The 13489-nt window shown below is 37.7% G+C and overlaps 1 protein-coding gene across 1 annotated transcript in view; it reads left to right on the top strand.

Moving 5' to 3' along the window:
• Positions 1–13489, top strand: part of MIB1 (mindbomb E3 ubiquitin protein ligase 1) — a 95118-nt gene that overhangs the window by 29196 nt on the left and 52433 nt on the right. The window contains exons 6-9 of the mRNA XM_027526061.1: positions 680–884; positions 5447–5630; positions 6881–7025; positions 9140–9273. Of these exons, the coding sequence (XP_027381862.1) occupies positions 680–884; positions 5447–5630; positions 6881–7025; positions 9140–9273 (668 nt within the window). The remainder of the gene's footprint in view (positions 1–679; positions 885–5446; positions 5631–6880; positions 7026–9139; positions 9274–13489) is intronic.

Here is a 13489-nt window from a genome sequence, read left to right as displayed (position 1 = left end):
ATATGGAAGAAAATCTTACGGTTTTGATGAGAGATGAGATCATCTCTCTTGCATTCAGAAACATTCTTCTTTTGTATTTGGGCTTTACAAGAAAAGTGTAGAATCAACATACACATTTAGGATCCCTCAGCATAGTGTTTGATGATCATGCATCCTTTGTCCCAGAAGTAGCTTTGAAAATAATCTTGGAAATGGGCTTTTAAAATATTTAAAAATTCTCTTGAGGCAAAAGTCACAAAAACCATTTGGTAAATAATAATAGTAAGCACTTCAGAGAAAACAAAATTCCAGGAGTCTCTTTCATATTCTTTAGTTAGCTATTCCGACTCTTCAACAGGTCATCCAGGCAGAAAGGTGAATATTACCAATGCCCAGAGCTTTGTGTTCTGATAGTCAGTGTCTTGTCATCTGTAGATGCTGCTCCTCTTCAGTCATTGTTATAAATCATTACTTTATTTCTTCTTTTGAGTCTGTTTGTTTTCTTTTCTTTCTTTTTTAAGGCTGTATAATTCTAGATTTTTATACTCACATTTTATTCTCAAAACGTTTTAAGATTAGATAGTAACTGAAACTCAACTGTCTGGGGCTTTTTTTTTTTTTTTTTTAATTTAAAACAGTGCAGTTGCCTGTTGTTGCTGTTGTTTTCCTTGTCCTTGGTCACCTCCCTCTGCAATTACAGGTGAGCAGAATGGCAACAGGAATCCTGGTGGACTGCAGATTGGTGACCTGGTCAACATAGATCTCGACCTTGAAATTGTACAGTCTTTGCAGCACGGTCATGGCGGATGGACTGATGGCATGTTTGAGACCTTGACTACAACTGGAACAGTTTGTGGCATTGATGAAGATCATGACATTGTAGTACAGTATCCAAGCGGCAATAGGTTGGTTGTATTTCTTAATTTTCAGTAATGGCAAGTGAAATTTGTCTACAGAGGAACTCTGAGCCTACAAAAAGCAAATAATGTGACATCACAAAGACTTCTTACAGCTAACTCTTCAGTAGTAGAAGAAAACCCAGAATACCTTGGTAAAGTGGAAGGAAGCAAGTAAGAACTGTGTGTGTGTGTGTGTGTGTGTGTGTGAGAATATTCTGTGCACTTTTTTCTCCCTTTAGTGAGCAGAATACATTGTATCAGTATTGTGTCCAAGTGTAGCTAAAAAGTTGTCTGTTCCTGGTGGACTGTATCAATCTACCCTGAATGAACAGGGTAATAACAGTGAACTCCTCTGGTCCCTGTCTCCTGTTGTCTCATGGTGACACAGCTCTACCTTGCCACACACTCATCGGTATCAGCAACACAGCACTGTGTGCATTTAGTCATTTCTGTAACCTTACTTATACACCATCCTTCCACGCTCCTTGTCTTCCTCTTCTCTGGATAACTCCTCTGCCTCTGTAAATACTGAATATATGCCTGCCTCCTCTCTCCAGCTACCCTCCCTGGTACATGCATACAATATTTGTCTGTTTAAGCCTCCTATTATCCACTAAAATGGTTATTTATTTGATCTCTAGGTTTCAGGTTTCTTGGAGACTTGGGCCTGTGCCTTTTATTTGTTTATCCCTAGGGGCCAAAATGTATCCAGTTTACTAATATGTTTATAGTATTTTAGAGAAAAAATAATAGTTAATTGTCAAATCTTTATTACTGCCATGTACTTAAAGAAACTTAACTCTCCAAGTTTCTTTAGGGGAGGGTTTATATATAGAATAAGAAAAATAAACAAATTGCTAACCAAAGTATAGAATTAGCTCTAATTGTGTTCAGATCTGGAGAATATACGTGATCATATCAAGAGATGCACAAAAAACATTTGACAAAATCCAATATCCTTCATGGTAAAAATACTAAATAAACTAAGAAAAGAAGGGAAATTCTTCAGCCTGATAAAGGGCATCTCTGAAATCCTACAGTGAACAGCATCCTCAGTGGTAAAAGACTGAATGCTTTCTCCTTTAAGATCAGGAACAAAACCAGAATGTCTGCTCTCCCTGCTTTTATTCCATCTTGTCCTAGAGGGTCAAGCTGTGGCAGTTAGGCAAGAAAAAGAAACAAGAGGGAGAAGAAAGAGAGAGAAGAATTTAAGCCATCTCTGTTCACATGTGATGTGATCTTGTGCATAGAAAAATCTAAGGAATCAACAAAAAAAATCTGTTAGAAGTAATAAATGAATTCAGCATAGTCATGGGATATAATATTAATATAGAAAAATAATATAAAAAGTGTGTTTCTCTACACTACAAAGAACAACCTGAAAATGAAAATAACAATTCTGTTTATAATAGCATCAAAGAATAAAATACTTAAGAATAAATTTAGCCCATTAAGTACAAGATGTGTACACTGAAGACTATAAAACATTATTAAATAAATTAAAGATGACCTAAATGAATGGAAAGATGTTTCATGTTTATGGATCAGAAGACCTATTATCGTTTAGATGGTGCATTCGTTTCCTAGAATTGCCACAAATTACCACAGAGTGGCTTAAAACAGCAGAAGTTTCTTCTTTGACAATCCTGGAGGCTAAAAGTCAAGGTGTTGGCAAGACTGAGTCCTTGTGGAGACTGAGGAGAGTCTGTCCTGTGCCTCTTTCCTGGCTTCTGACGTGGCTGTAACCGTTGGTGTTCCTTGGCTGGCCAGTGCGTCACTTGTTTCTCTGCCTCTGTCACTTGGCCTTGTCCCCTGGGAGTCTGTCTGTCCCTTTGTCTTCACATGACCTTCTTTTTTGGGGTGAGATTCCCTGTGTCTTCACATGACCTTCTTCTTTTTTGGGGTGAGATTCCCTGTGTCTTCACATGACCTTCTTTTTTGGGGTGAGATTCCCTGTGTCTTCACATGACCTTCTTCTTTTTTGGGGTGAGATTCCCTGTGTCTTCACATGACCTTCTTCTTTTTTGGGGTGAGACACAAATTTATTTTTAAATTCATTCAAATTAATCCCTGGTTAGTCAAGTTCAGTATCAAAGATTATCTGCTTCTGAGAGCCACGTAAACTGTCCTCTGGCCCACTATTTTCTTTTCATCAAGCCAGCACTTGTAGCTTAGCCATCCGTGAGGAAAGAACCCTAAGGAGGCGTAGAAGAAAGTTAATTGAGCTCATGGAAATTCTAAAATGTTTTACATAGAAAATTATGAAAAGATGGTTGTATATGACCTTTTAAGGACACCAGTCATTGGATTTAGGGCAAAGGATTTAAAAAGACGTTTTTTAACAGAAGATACTAATGTTGCTCAGTTGTATCCGACTTTTGCAACCCCATGGACTGAAGCCCACCAGGCTCCTCTGGCCCATGGGATTTTTCAGGCAAGAATATGGGAGTGGGTTGTTATCTCCTTCTCCAGGAGATTTTCCAAACCCAGAGATTGAATCCTGGCCTCCTGGCAGGCAGATTCATTACCATCTGAGCTACTAGGGAAACTTCTTACAGAAGGTACAGAAATGGTCAATGAATGCATTGCATTAGTCTGCTAGGGCTGCCTTAACAAAATATCACAGACCGGTGGCTTAAACAACAGATGTTTATTTATTTATTCTTTTTTTTTTTTTTACTGTTCTGGAGGTTAGAAGTCCAAGATTGTGCCATCAGGGTAGGTTTCTGGTGAGACCTCCTCTAGGCTTGGAGAGGACTGCTTTCTCATTGTCCTCACATGGCACCTCGCCTTTATGACATCATTTAACCTTACTTTTCTCCCTAAGGGCCCTGTCTCCAAATACAGTTACATAGAAGCCATAGAGCTTTACCATGTGAAATTTGGAGGGACACAATTCATTCTGTATCACCCTTGAAGAGATGCAGGACATTATTAGTTACTAACATTATTAGTTCACAACCACAATGAGATATCACTTCACATGCTAGAATGGCTAGAATAGAAAGGTAGGATAATTACCGGTGTGGTTGAGGGTATAGAGAAATCGGAACCAAGCCCTCCTACATTAATGATAAGTAGGTGAAGTGGTCTAGATGCTTTGGAAAACAGTAGTTTCTCAAAATGTTAAATATAGAGTTAACATATGACCCAATATGTCCACTTCCAGGTTTATATCCAAGAAAATTACAATGTGCCCACACCAAAATCTATACACGAATGTTTGTAGAAGCATTATTCATAACAGCCCACATGTGAAAATAAGCCAAATGTGTATTGACTCCTGAATGGATAAGCAAGTTGTGGTATATCCACCCAATGGAACATTTTATTTGGCTATAAAAAGGGATGGAGTACTGACATATGGTGCAACATAGATAAATCTTGAAAAAATTTGTTGAGTGAAAGAAGCCTGTCACAAATGGTCATATACTATCTTATTTTATTTATAGAAAATGTCTAGAATAAGGAAATTCATAGAAACAAAGTATATTACTGGTTGTTAGAGGCTGGGAAGAGAGAGTTGATTTCACAGTGACTGCTGATTGTTATGGGGGTATCTTTTTGTGATGATGAAAATAAAATTATTATAGTGGTGGTTGGTTATACAACTGAATATACTAAAGCCACTGATTTATACACGTTAAATCAGTGAATTGTATGGTATGTGAATTACATCTCAATAAGGAAGGGAAAAAGAAATCTTAATTTAAGTTCAGAATAGTGTGTATTAACACATGTTGTCTTAAATGGCCTCTTATTTGGAAATGGTAAATTAACACAGATTAGGATTATTACTTGCAGAATTCTTCCTTGGTCCAAATTCTCTTGGGTACTAGTGTTATTAGTAACATAACATTTGACTTTTAGAAAGAAAATGTTTTTATTCTTTAAGAACATTTTATTAAGTACTTATCCTGTATTAGGGCCCGTGATTAGTGTTAGAATTACAGAGACAGTTAAGACATGGTCCTCTACTTTGAAGAAGTTTCCCTTTAAATTTGGATAGATAAAGTCTGAAATAGCTGCATTGAAATGTTTTAAGTAGTTGTGAGAAGTGAATATTCAGGCTGTTCTGAAGCTACAAAAGAAGAGCGATCATTTCAGCTGGGCAGATTAGCTCTCTGTTACAACCATCACTCAGCATATTAATAGAAGATCTGCATTCCATATACAATGGAATATTAACCGTGGTGTCTAGTGGTGTGCAGAATGGCGATCCAGGTGTGTTTGTGTGCAATGGAACTTTCACTTTACATGTTTCTGACATGTTTTAATCATTAACAACGAGTGTGTATTACTTTTATAACAGTTTTTAAAGCATGCAAGTGATAATAAATCTAGACAAAAGGGTATCATACTAGTATGGTAAGATTACGGATGACTGTTCTCTCAAATTTGTGTAATAAATTCTAAAAAGAAATACAGATCATTCAAGATGTAATTGTAGAGGATTGTTTTACACTTTGGATGTGTTATAGTGCTTTTCTCCCTCCAGTGGTTAACCATGAATGTTGTGCTGAAGTTAAGTAAACTTACCAATTTTGAATTTTGGCTTTGGTTTTTAGGTGGACCTTCAACCCTGCTGTTCTCACTAAAGCAAACATTGTCCGAAGTGGGGATGCTGCTCAGGGTGCAGAGGGAGGCACCTCTCAGTTTCAAGTGGGTGATCTTGTGCAAGTTTGTTATGATCTGGAGAGAATTAAACTTCTACAGAGAGGACATGGAGAATGGGCAGAAGCTATGCTCCCAGTAAGTGTATATTAAGTCCTTTGGGAGTCGGAACTATAGCTTGCTTATGTAGTTTTGAAAAGCTTTGATGACTTTAATTTTAGAAACTATAAATTAGCTTAATCCTTTGAGAATTGTACTCTTCACTGGCAGCTTAACATCTGTATGCCTTTTATTTTCTAAATTTACTTCAGTTAGAGTAACTTTGTTGTTGTTGTTTAGTTTTTGAATTTATTATTTTTATTGAAGGGTGATTGCTTCATAGAATTTTGTTGTTTTCTATCAAACCTCAACATGAATCACCCATAGGTATACATATATCTCCTCCCTCCTGAACTTCCCTCCCATCTCCTGCCCCTTCCCACCCCTCTAGATTGATAAAGAGCCCTGTTTGAATTTCCTGAGACATATAGCAAATTCCTGTTGGCTATCCATTTTACATATGGTAATGTAAGTTTCCGTGTTACTCTTTCCATACATCTCACCCTCTCCACTCCTCTCCCCATGTCCATAAGTCCATTCTCTATGTCTGTTTAGTTGGTAGGTTGTATCCAACTCTTTGTGACCCCATGGACTGTAGCCCACCAGGCTCCTCTGTCCGTGGGATTCTCCAGGGAAAAATATGGGTAGCCTTTCCCTTCTCCAGGGGATCTTCCCTGACCCAGGGGTTGAATTCGGGTCTCCTGCATTGGCAGGTGTAGTTGTTGCTGCTAAGCCACCAGGGAAGCCCTTAGATTAGCCTGGGAAGATCCTTAAAGGGCTATAGTTAATACATGATAGATAAATCTAATTTGATAGAGCCTTTAGTGGAGAATGTAATGTTAAGGTGAGACAAAGAGGCTTCCTGATCCTTCACCCCAGAATGACAGTGACTTTCATACTTCTGTCTTGAAATTAGGCTTGATTCCAAAAAGGATTTAAACATAGATGTAAGCTTTGAGCCCTTTTTGGTTTAAGTTTTTTTTTTGTTTTTAGAAATCAGATTTTCTTTAGTTACAAGTTTTCTAGAGGTATCTTAAAAGGTTACTTTTTTGAATAAGATTGTCATGATTATTTTTATAATCTTGTGGAAAGGTAATAGTTTTATTAAAATATTTTTTAAAGATACTCTATAAAGTTTGTGGCTAGTAAATAACCCATTTGAATACGATTGTTCTTTAAAAGTTTTTAAAATTAGGAATCAAGTAAAACGAATACTTCAAACATGTAAAAACTGATGATTGATTTCTATAATGTAAACTTGGAAACATAAATCTAATCTTGTTGTTAAGACTTTAGGTAAAGTTGGCCGAGTACAGCAGATTTATTCAGACAGTGATTTAAAGGTGGAAGTATGTGGAACATCTTGGACGTATAATCCAGCGGCGGTGTCCAAGGTGGCGTCCGCGGGATCAGCCATCAGCAACGCGTCTGGTGGTATGTTCTGTTTTGTGTTTCTTTAAAAGCAATGTGGTTTACGTTAGAGCCTTTCCTCATTCCCCAGTTCTGGTACACAGATAATGTTTTATGTAATCTTAATTTTCTCTCAGATCACATTACCTCACTTGTATATTAACTACCTTTTCAGTTCAGTTCAGTTCAGTTCAGTTGCTCAGTCGTGTCCGACTCTTTGCGACCCCATGAATTGCAGCATGCCAGGCCACCCTGTCCATCACCAACTCCCAGAGTTTACCCAAACTCACGTGCATCAAGTCGGTGATGCCATCCAGCCATCTCACCCTCTATCGTCCCCTTCTCCTCCTGCCCCCAATCCCTCCCAGCATCAGGGTCTTTTCCAGTGAGTCAACTCTTCGCATGAGGTGACCAAAGTACTGGTGTTTCAGCTTCAGCATCAGTCCTTCCAATGAACACCCAGGACTGATCTCTTTTAGGATGGACTGGTTGGATCTCCTTGCAGTCCAAGGGACTCTCAAGAGTCTTCTCCAACACCACAGTTCAAAAGCATCAATTCTTTGGTGCTCAGCTTTCTTCACAGTCCAACTCTCACATCCATACATGACCACTGGAAAAACATTTTAAACTTGCGCTAAATGTCTCTCTTTTTTTTTTTATATGATGAACCACCTTTGTACTGGCTGAGGTATACCCTGTGAAAATTCCATAAACATGTTCTTTTTCTCGGATATATCAAGGGCTTCTCCATGTCAAAGAGGAGATACCTGAAATTCAGCATGCTACTCTTTAATCAGAACATTTGTTTTCTGCCACAGAACCATCACTTTCTTTGACTGCCTTATTTATTTTTTTAATTTCCAATATTATTGCTAGCAGATGGCTTTCTTTCAGATATTTTTATATATCAGCCATACCTTTTCTCTTGTCATTTTATGAGAGGTATTGTACAGGCCACAGTGGGTAGAGAGAGCTGTGCTGAGATGTGAGTATGCTGGATGCTTGGGTAGACTCAGGCCCAGAGCTTTTCTTCTCGTGATCCACCTGTATATCTACACTCAGTTCATTAGACAACTGGTTACAACTCACTGTATGAATATAGCTGACATCCAGAAGAGAAGATGGAGCCATAACTGTGCACAGTAAGAAAGTAAAGGAAAACATTGGCTGACCTCCAGCTTTATTTTGTACTGCCTCTACTTCCTCTGCTTGTGTCTCATCTTTCCTGCTGTAATTTGCTAATGTGTTTGAGGTTAAATCAGGTGGTGTTTATTTTTACCTTGTGGTTAGATAGCATCACAGTAGGCTGACTTTTATCAGGCTGGCCCAAAATTTCATCCATAACATCTTACAGAAAAACCCAAATGAACTTTTTGGCCAACCCATTACATATTGAAAGAGTGAAAAATTGTTAATATCCTTTTCTCAAATAATGTGGATTTGGTGTTGGGCCTCACTTTGTGACTTCTTTCCTTTCCAATAAGTAGATCCTAGAGTTGAGGAGAACTGGGTAGATTCTCTACTGATCAATGCTATTTGGAGAAAAAAAAAAAAAGCCTTATGAAAGGGTTTATATAAGCACATATCTGGTTCTTTCTTGTTTTAGTCAGAACCAGTCAGTTGGCACCTTTGAAGTATTTTATTTTAATATTTTCAACTGAAAATTGGTTTGTCCCTAAAATATTTCCCCAGAGACTATAGAGATTATATTGCTTTTGTATCATAATCACTGATTTGTTGCATTGAGGTCTGAGAGCAGTAAGATACGCTCAAGACCTGAAAGGCAATTTGTATCATTATGATACTCCTGTGGTAGTGTGTTCATTTATAATGTCTTTGGTATGACTCCAAAATCTTGAATCATAGTTTATGTGTGACTCTTTTTCTGAAATTTTAACTTGAAGTACATGAATTGGAGTAAACCAGGAATAATTGTGGGCTCAGATTGAAAGCAGTTTTATATGGTAGTAATTGTAACTTGCGAGGGTAGTATCTATAGCTTAGTACCAAAGTAATATTAATGATAGACATAATAAAACAGGAAAAGTGTGTATTATAGGCATGTGGGTAATGCTTGTCTGTTAGTAGTTAAGATTTGAGATCCTCCTATATTAGCAGCTTTATTTGATGCTTTACAGAAAGACTCTCCCAACTCTTGAAGAAATTATTTGAAACCCAAGAATCTGGTGACCTCAATGAAGAATTAGTTAAGGCTGCTGCCAATGGAGATGTTGCTAAAGTGGAAGATTTGCTAAAAAGACCAGATGTGGATGTGAGCATTTTAAAATTTATTTGAAGCATATGCAAAAATAGAATAGTTAAAACAAACCTTTTACTCAGCAGTTATTAAGATATTGCCACATGTGCTTCATCTATTCCTTCTTCCTTGTTTTTCTAAGGTATTTTAAAGATGACACTGGGCATTATTTCTTCATTGTGCATTTCTAGAAGATATTGACATTTTCTTATTTTAGTACTGACTTTTGAACTTTATGACTTCAAAATTTACTTTTAGGTTTTTAAGTAGTTGGTGTCCTTTGGGGAAATTCAATGAAATTTTCTCATGTAAATGTTACAATGTTTTAACAATATATTTTAGTAAATTTTATAAGCAATTATCCATCCTTCTTTTCAAAACATTTAACCTAAGCTTTCCCCCTCTCCTTGTGAAAGTTGACTGTTTCATGGTTCATAATGCAGTTGAATTAGGAGTCATGCATTTTGTACATCTTAATAGTTTGTCTTGTAATGTTACCATTCACCAAAGCCATAGTTTAAATGGGTTCAAACTGCAAATTGTGGTTCTCACTTAGTTATTCACTGGCTTTAGCATCGCTACTGTTCTGGAACCAATACGATGTCAGTCAGTGCTGGCCAAAGGATTGTAGGTTGAATGTCACTTTGAATCATTGTCACTGTGCAGTCAGGGCTTTCGTTACCATATCTTTGTATGTAAGTATGCCAGACAGTTTGACAGAGATCAGATCTATAATTTATAAGGTGAAAGTGAAAGGTGCTCCATTGTGTCTGACTCTTTGCCACCCCATGGACTGACTATACAGTTAATGAAATTCTCCAGGCTAGCATACTGGATAGCCTTTCCCTTCTCTGGGGATCTTTCCAACCCAGGGGATCAAACCCAGGTCTCCCGCATTGCAGGCAGATTCTTTACTGCCACAAGGGAAGCCCAAGAATACTGGAGTGGGTAGCCTATCCCGTCTCCAGCAGATCTTCCTGACCCAGGAATCGAACTGGGGTCTCCTGCATTGCAGGCGGATTCTTTACCAACTGATCTGTCAGGGAATCCCGAAATTATTCCTATGATCTCATGTGGCATTTCAGGTTTGTTGGGGATCAGTTGCAGCAGCATGGCACAGTAGTTTCTTGATTGGTTGTGAGCTATGTCACAAATAGTTTCAGATATTAAAGTACCAGATGTTTTTTTGTGTTTGGAACGTAGAGTCAGACTTCTTTTATATTCACTTATGCAGATTTACATTTTATTATACTTAATTTTTTCTTCATTACATTTAGAATGTAGTACATTCTAAAAACTTAAAGGGAAAAATAGTTCTCCAAGATTTGTTAGGAAAAGCAGCATCTCCTTCTCAGTGCTATTTTCCTTTTCTTCAGAGGCAACTATTTTTACCTCTTTAAGCTGATTTCCTTCATACAATTACCTCCTCATCTTTCAGTAACATACTTCTATTGTTATTTCTTGACTTGAAGTTATGTTTTGATACTGTTCTATGAAGGCGAGGATTCCACTTTCCTTCTCCACTTTTAGCCCATCCTTTCCACACACATGCATACCTCTTCCAAGTTCTTAATGTGGTATTGCATTGTAATTTTGTTGATGTTAGAATTAATTTTGCATGTTATTATTCAAATGGCATGCATATCTCAGCTGTGGAGGATACTCGATTGCGTTTTCTTGCACAACTTTTTGCTTTCCTTGGTGTTCATCAGATCAGATCAGATCAGATCAGTCACTCAGTCGTGTCCGACTCTTTGCGACCCCATGATTTGCAGCACTCCAGGCCTCCCTGTCCATCACCAACTCCCGGAGTTCACTCAGACTCATGTCCATCGAGTCAGTGATGCCATCCAGCCATCTCATCCTCTGTCGTCCCCTTCTCCTCCTGCCCCCGATCCCTCCCAGCATCAGAGTCTTTTCCAGTGAGTCAACTCTTCGCCATGACGTGGCCAAAGTACTGGACTTTCAGCTTTAGCATCATTCCTTCCAAAGAAATCCCAGGGCTGATCTCCTTTAGAATGGACTGGTTGGATCTCCTTGCAGTCCAAGGGACTCTCAAGAGTCTTCTCCAACACCACAGTCCAAAAGCATCAATTCTTCGGCACTCAGCCTTCTTCACAGTCCAACTCTCACATCCATACATGACCACAGGAAAAACCATAGCCTTGACTAGACGAACCTTTGTTGGCAAAGTAATGTCTCTGCTTTTGAATATGCCATCTAGGTTGGTCATAACTTTCCTTCCAAGGAGTAAGTGTCTTTTAATTTCATGGCTGCAGTCACCATCTGTAGTGATTTTGGTGTTCATAATTGTTCTTAAAAAAAAAAAAAAAAAAAAAAAACACCTGAGATGTAATTTACATATGGTGAAATACATGGATCAGTCAGTTTTGACAAATGCATACACCTACATAATCCACAGCCCTATTGAGATGTAGAACACTTCCATTGTTCCAAAGGGTTCACTTGTTTCTGTTAACCCCAGGACATAATCTAAACACTTTTGTTTTCATTTGTTAGTAATCTGTATTGTTATTATTAATTCTTCTCCAGAATTCTCTCTTAACTGTGTAATCTCTTAAGACATTTAGCACATCAGATTATGTATGTGTTTCATCTGAGAGAGATTTCTCTCAGTGCCTCTGACGGGGTCCATCTGAAATGTCTCTTACTCATCATCCTCCAGGTTCCTTTCCCCTCTCTCCTGTGCTAGATTTCTTGTTTTCTTTATCCTCTGTCCCTCTGTCTCTAATTTTATTCTGTTTTTTGTGAAGTATGGCTTTCAGTAGCTTCTTCAGAAAAAGGGTGATGAGAAATACACCTTCAGTATATAACTTTTTTAACCTTACAGTTAAATTTTAGATGGGAGGAGAATTCAAGTTTAGATACCATTTTCCTTCAGAATAATTCCATTTTCTTCCAGCGTTCAGAGTTGCCCTCTGATTCCTCATCCTTCATGTGAGCTGTTTTATGTTTTCAAGCATGAAGATCTCTTTTTTCACCAGTGTCTGAACTTGTACAGTGTTGTGGATCTGTCTTCATCCGTTGCTTTTAATGTTTGATCTTTTTATCCTGGAAATCATGTCTTTCATATATGGAAATTTTAGAAAAGTTTTTAATTTTGGATTTTAGTTTTAGAGCAGTTTTAGGTTTTATAAACTGTAATTGAAAGATATAGCGATTTTCCATCTGTTCTGTTTGTTGAGATTGTTTTTGCTCTGTTGTATTACCTTTGCTTCTTTGTTAAAAATCACTTGACTGTATTTATGAGAGGCTGTTCCTGGGCTTCCTGTTCTTTTCCTTTCTTCCGTTGGTTTATTCTTCGGCCGGTACCACACTGTCGTGACTACCGTAGCTCTGTAGTATGCCTTGGAGTCAGGCGCCACACTGTCGTGACTACCGTAGCTCTGTAGTATGCCCCGGAGTCAGGCAGTGTCAGTCCCCCAGCTTTGTCGCTCTCCTTTAATACTGGGTTGACTGTTCTGGGCCTTTTGCCTTTCCATATAAACTTCCATCCAGTAACTTGCTGGGATTTTGATAGTGATTATGTTGAATCTGTGGATCAAGTTGGGAAGAACTGACATCTTGACATTATTGAGTCTTCTTATCCACGAACATGGAGTATTGCTCCATCTATTTAGTTCCTTAATTTCATTTATCAGAGTTCTGTACTATTCCTCATGTACATTTTATACACATTTTGCTAGAGTTATGCCTAAGTGCTTAATTTTAGGGGGTGATAATGTAAATGGTATTGTGTTTTTACTTGCATTTCCTTGTTTTATTAGTAATATTGAACATCTTTTTTATGTTCATGTCACCCATTTGAAATGTCTTCTTCAGAAAAAATGTCCATTTTTCCATGTTGCATTTCCATATCCATTTACACAACACCTGAAGTGAAGAAAAGATTGGATGTTACTGCTTTATAGTAGAACAGTTGTAGAACAGGAATTGGATATTGCTGCTTTATAGTAGAGCAGTTGAACAGTTGTGTATAGCTGCCCTGGTAGCTCATTTATGTACCCTTTGTGGTAGTTTGGTTACCATTGACATTTGGCTGTATTTGTTGAATTTATTTATACTATACTAGACAGTATCTTTTCTAAAAGTCTTCCATTCACCTCATTACTTTTTTTTTTCATTGAAACAGACTCTGAGGTTTAATAATAATTAAAGTAGACACATATTTAAAATAAATGTAACTTCCCTTTGTCCCTCCTTCCCTCTC

This window comes from Bos indicus x Bos taurus, chromosome 24 (assembly GCF_003369695.1).
Source record: "Bos indicus x Bos taurus breed Angus x Brahman F1 hybrid chromosome 24, Bos_hybrid_MaternalHap_v2.0, whole genome shotgun sequence".
NCBI classification, from domain to species: domain Eukaryota; kingdom Metazoa; phylum Chordata; class Mammalia; order Artiodactyla; family Bovidae; genus Bos; species Bos indicus x Bos taurus.
This window is presented reverse-complemented; position numbering and strand designations above follow the sequence as displayed.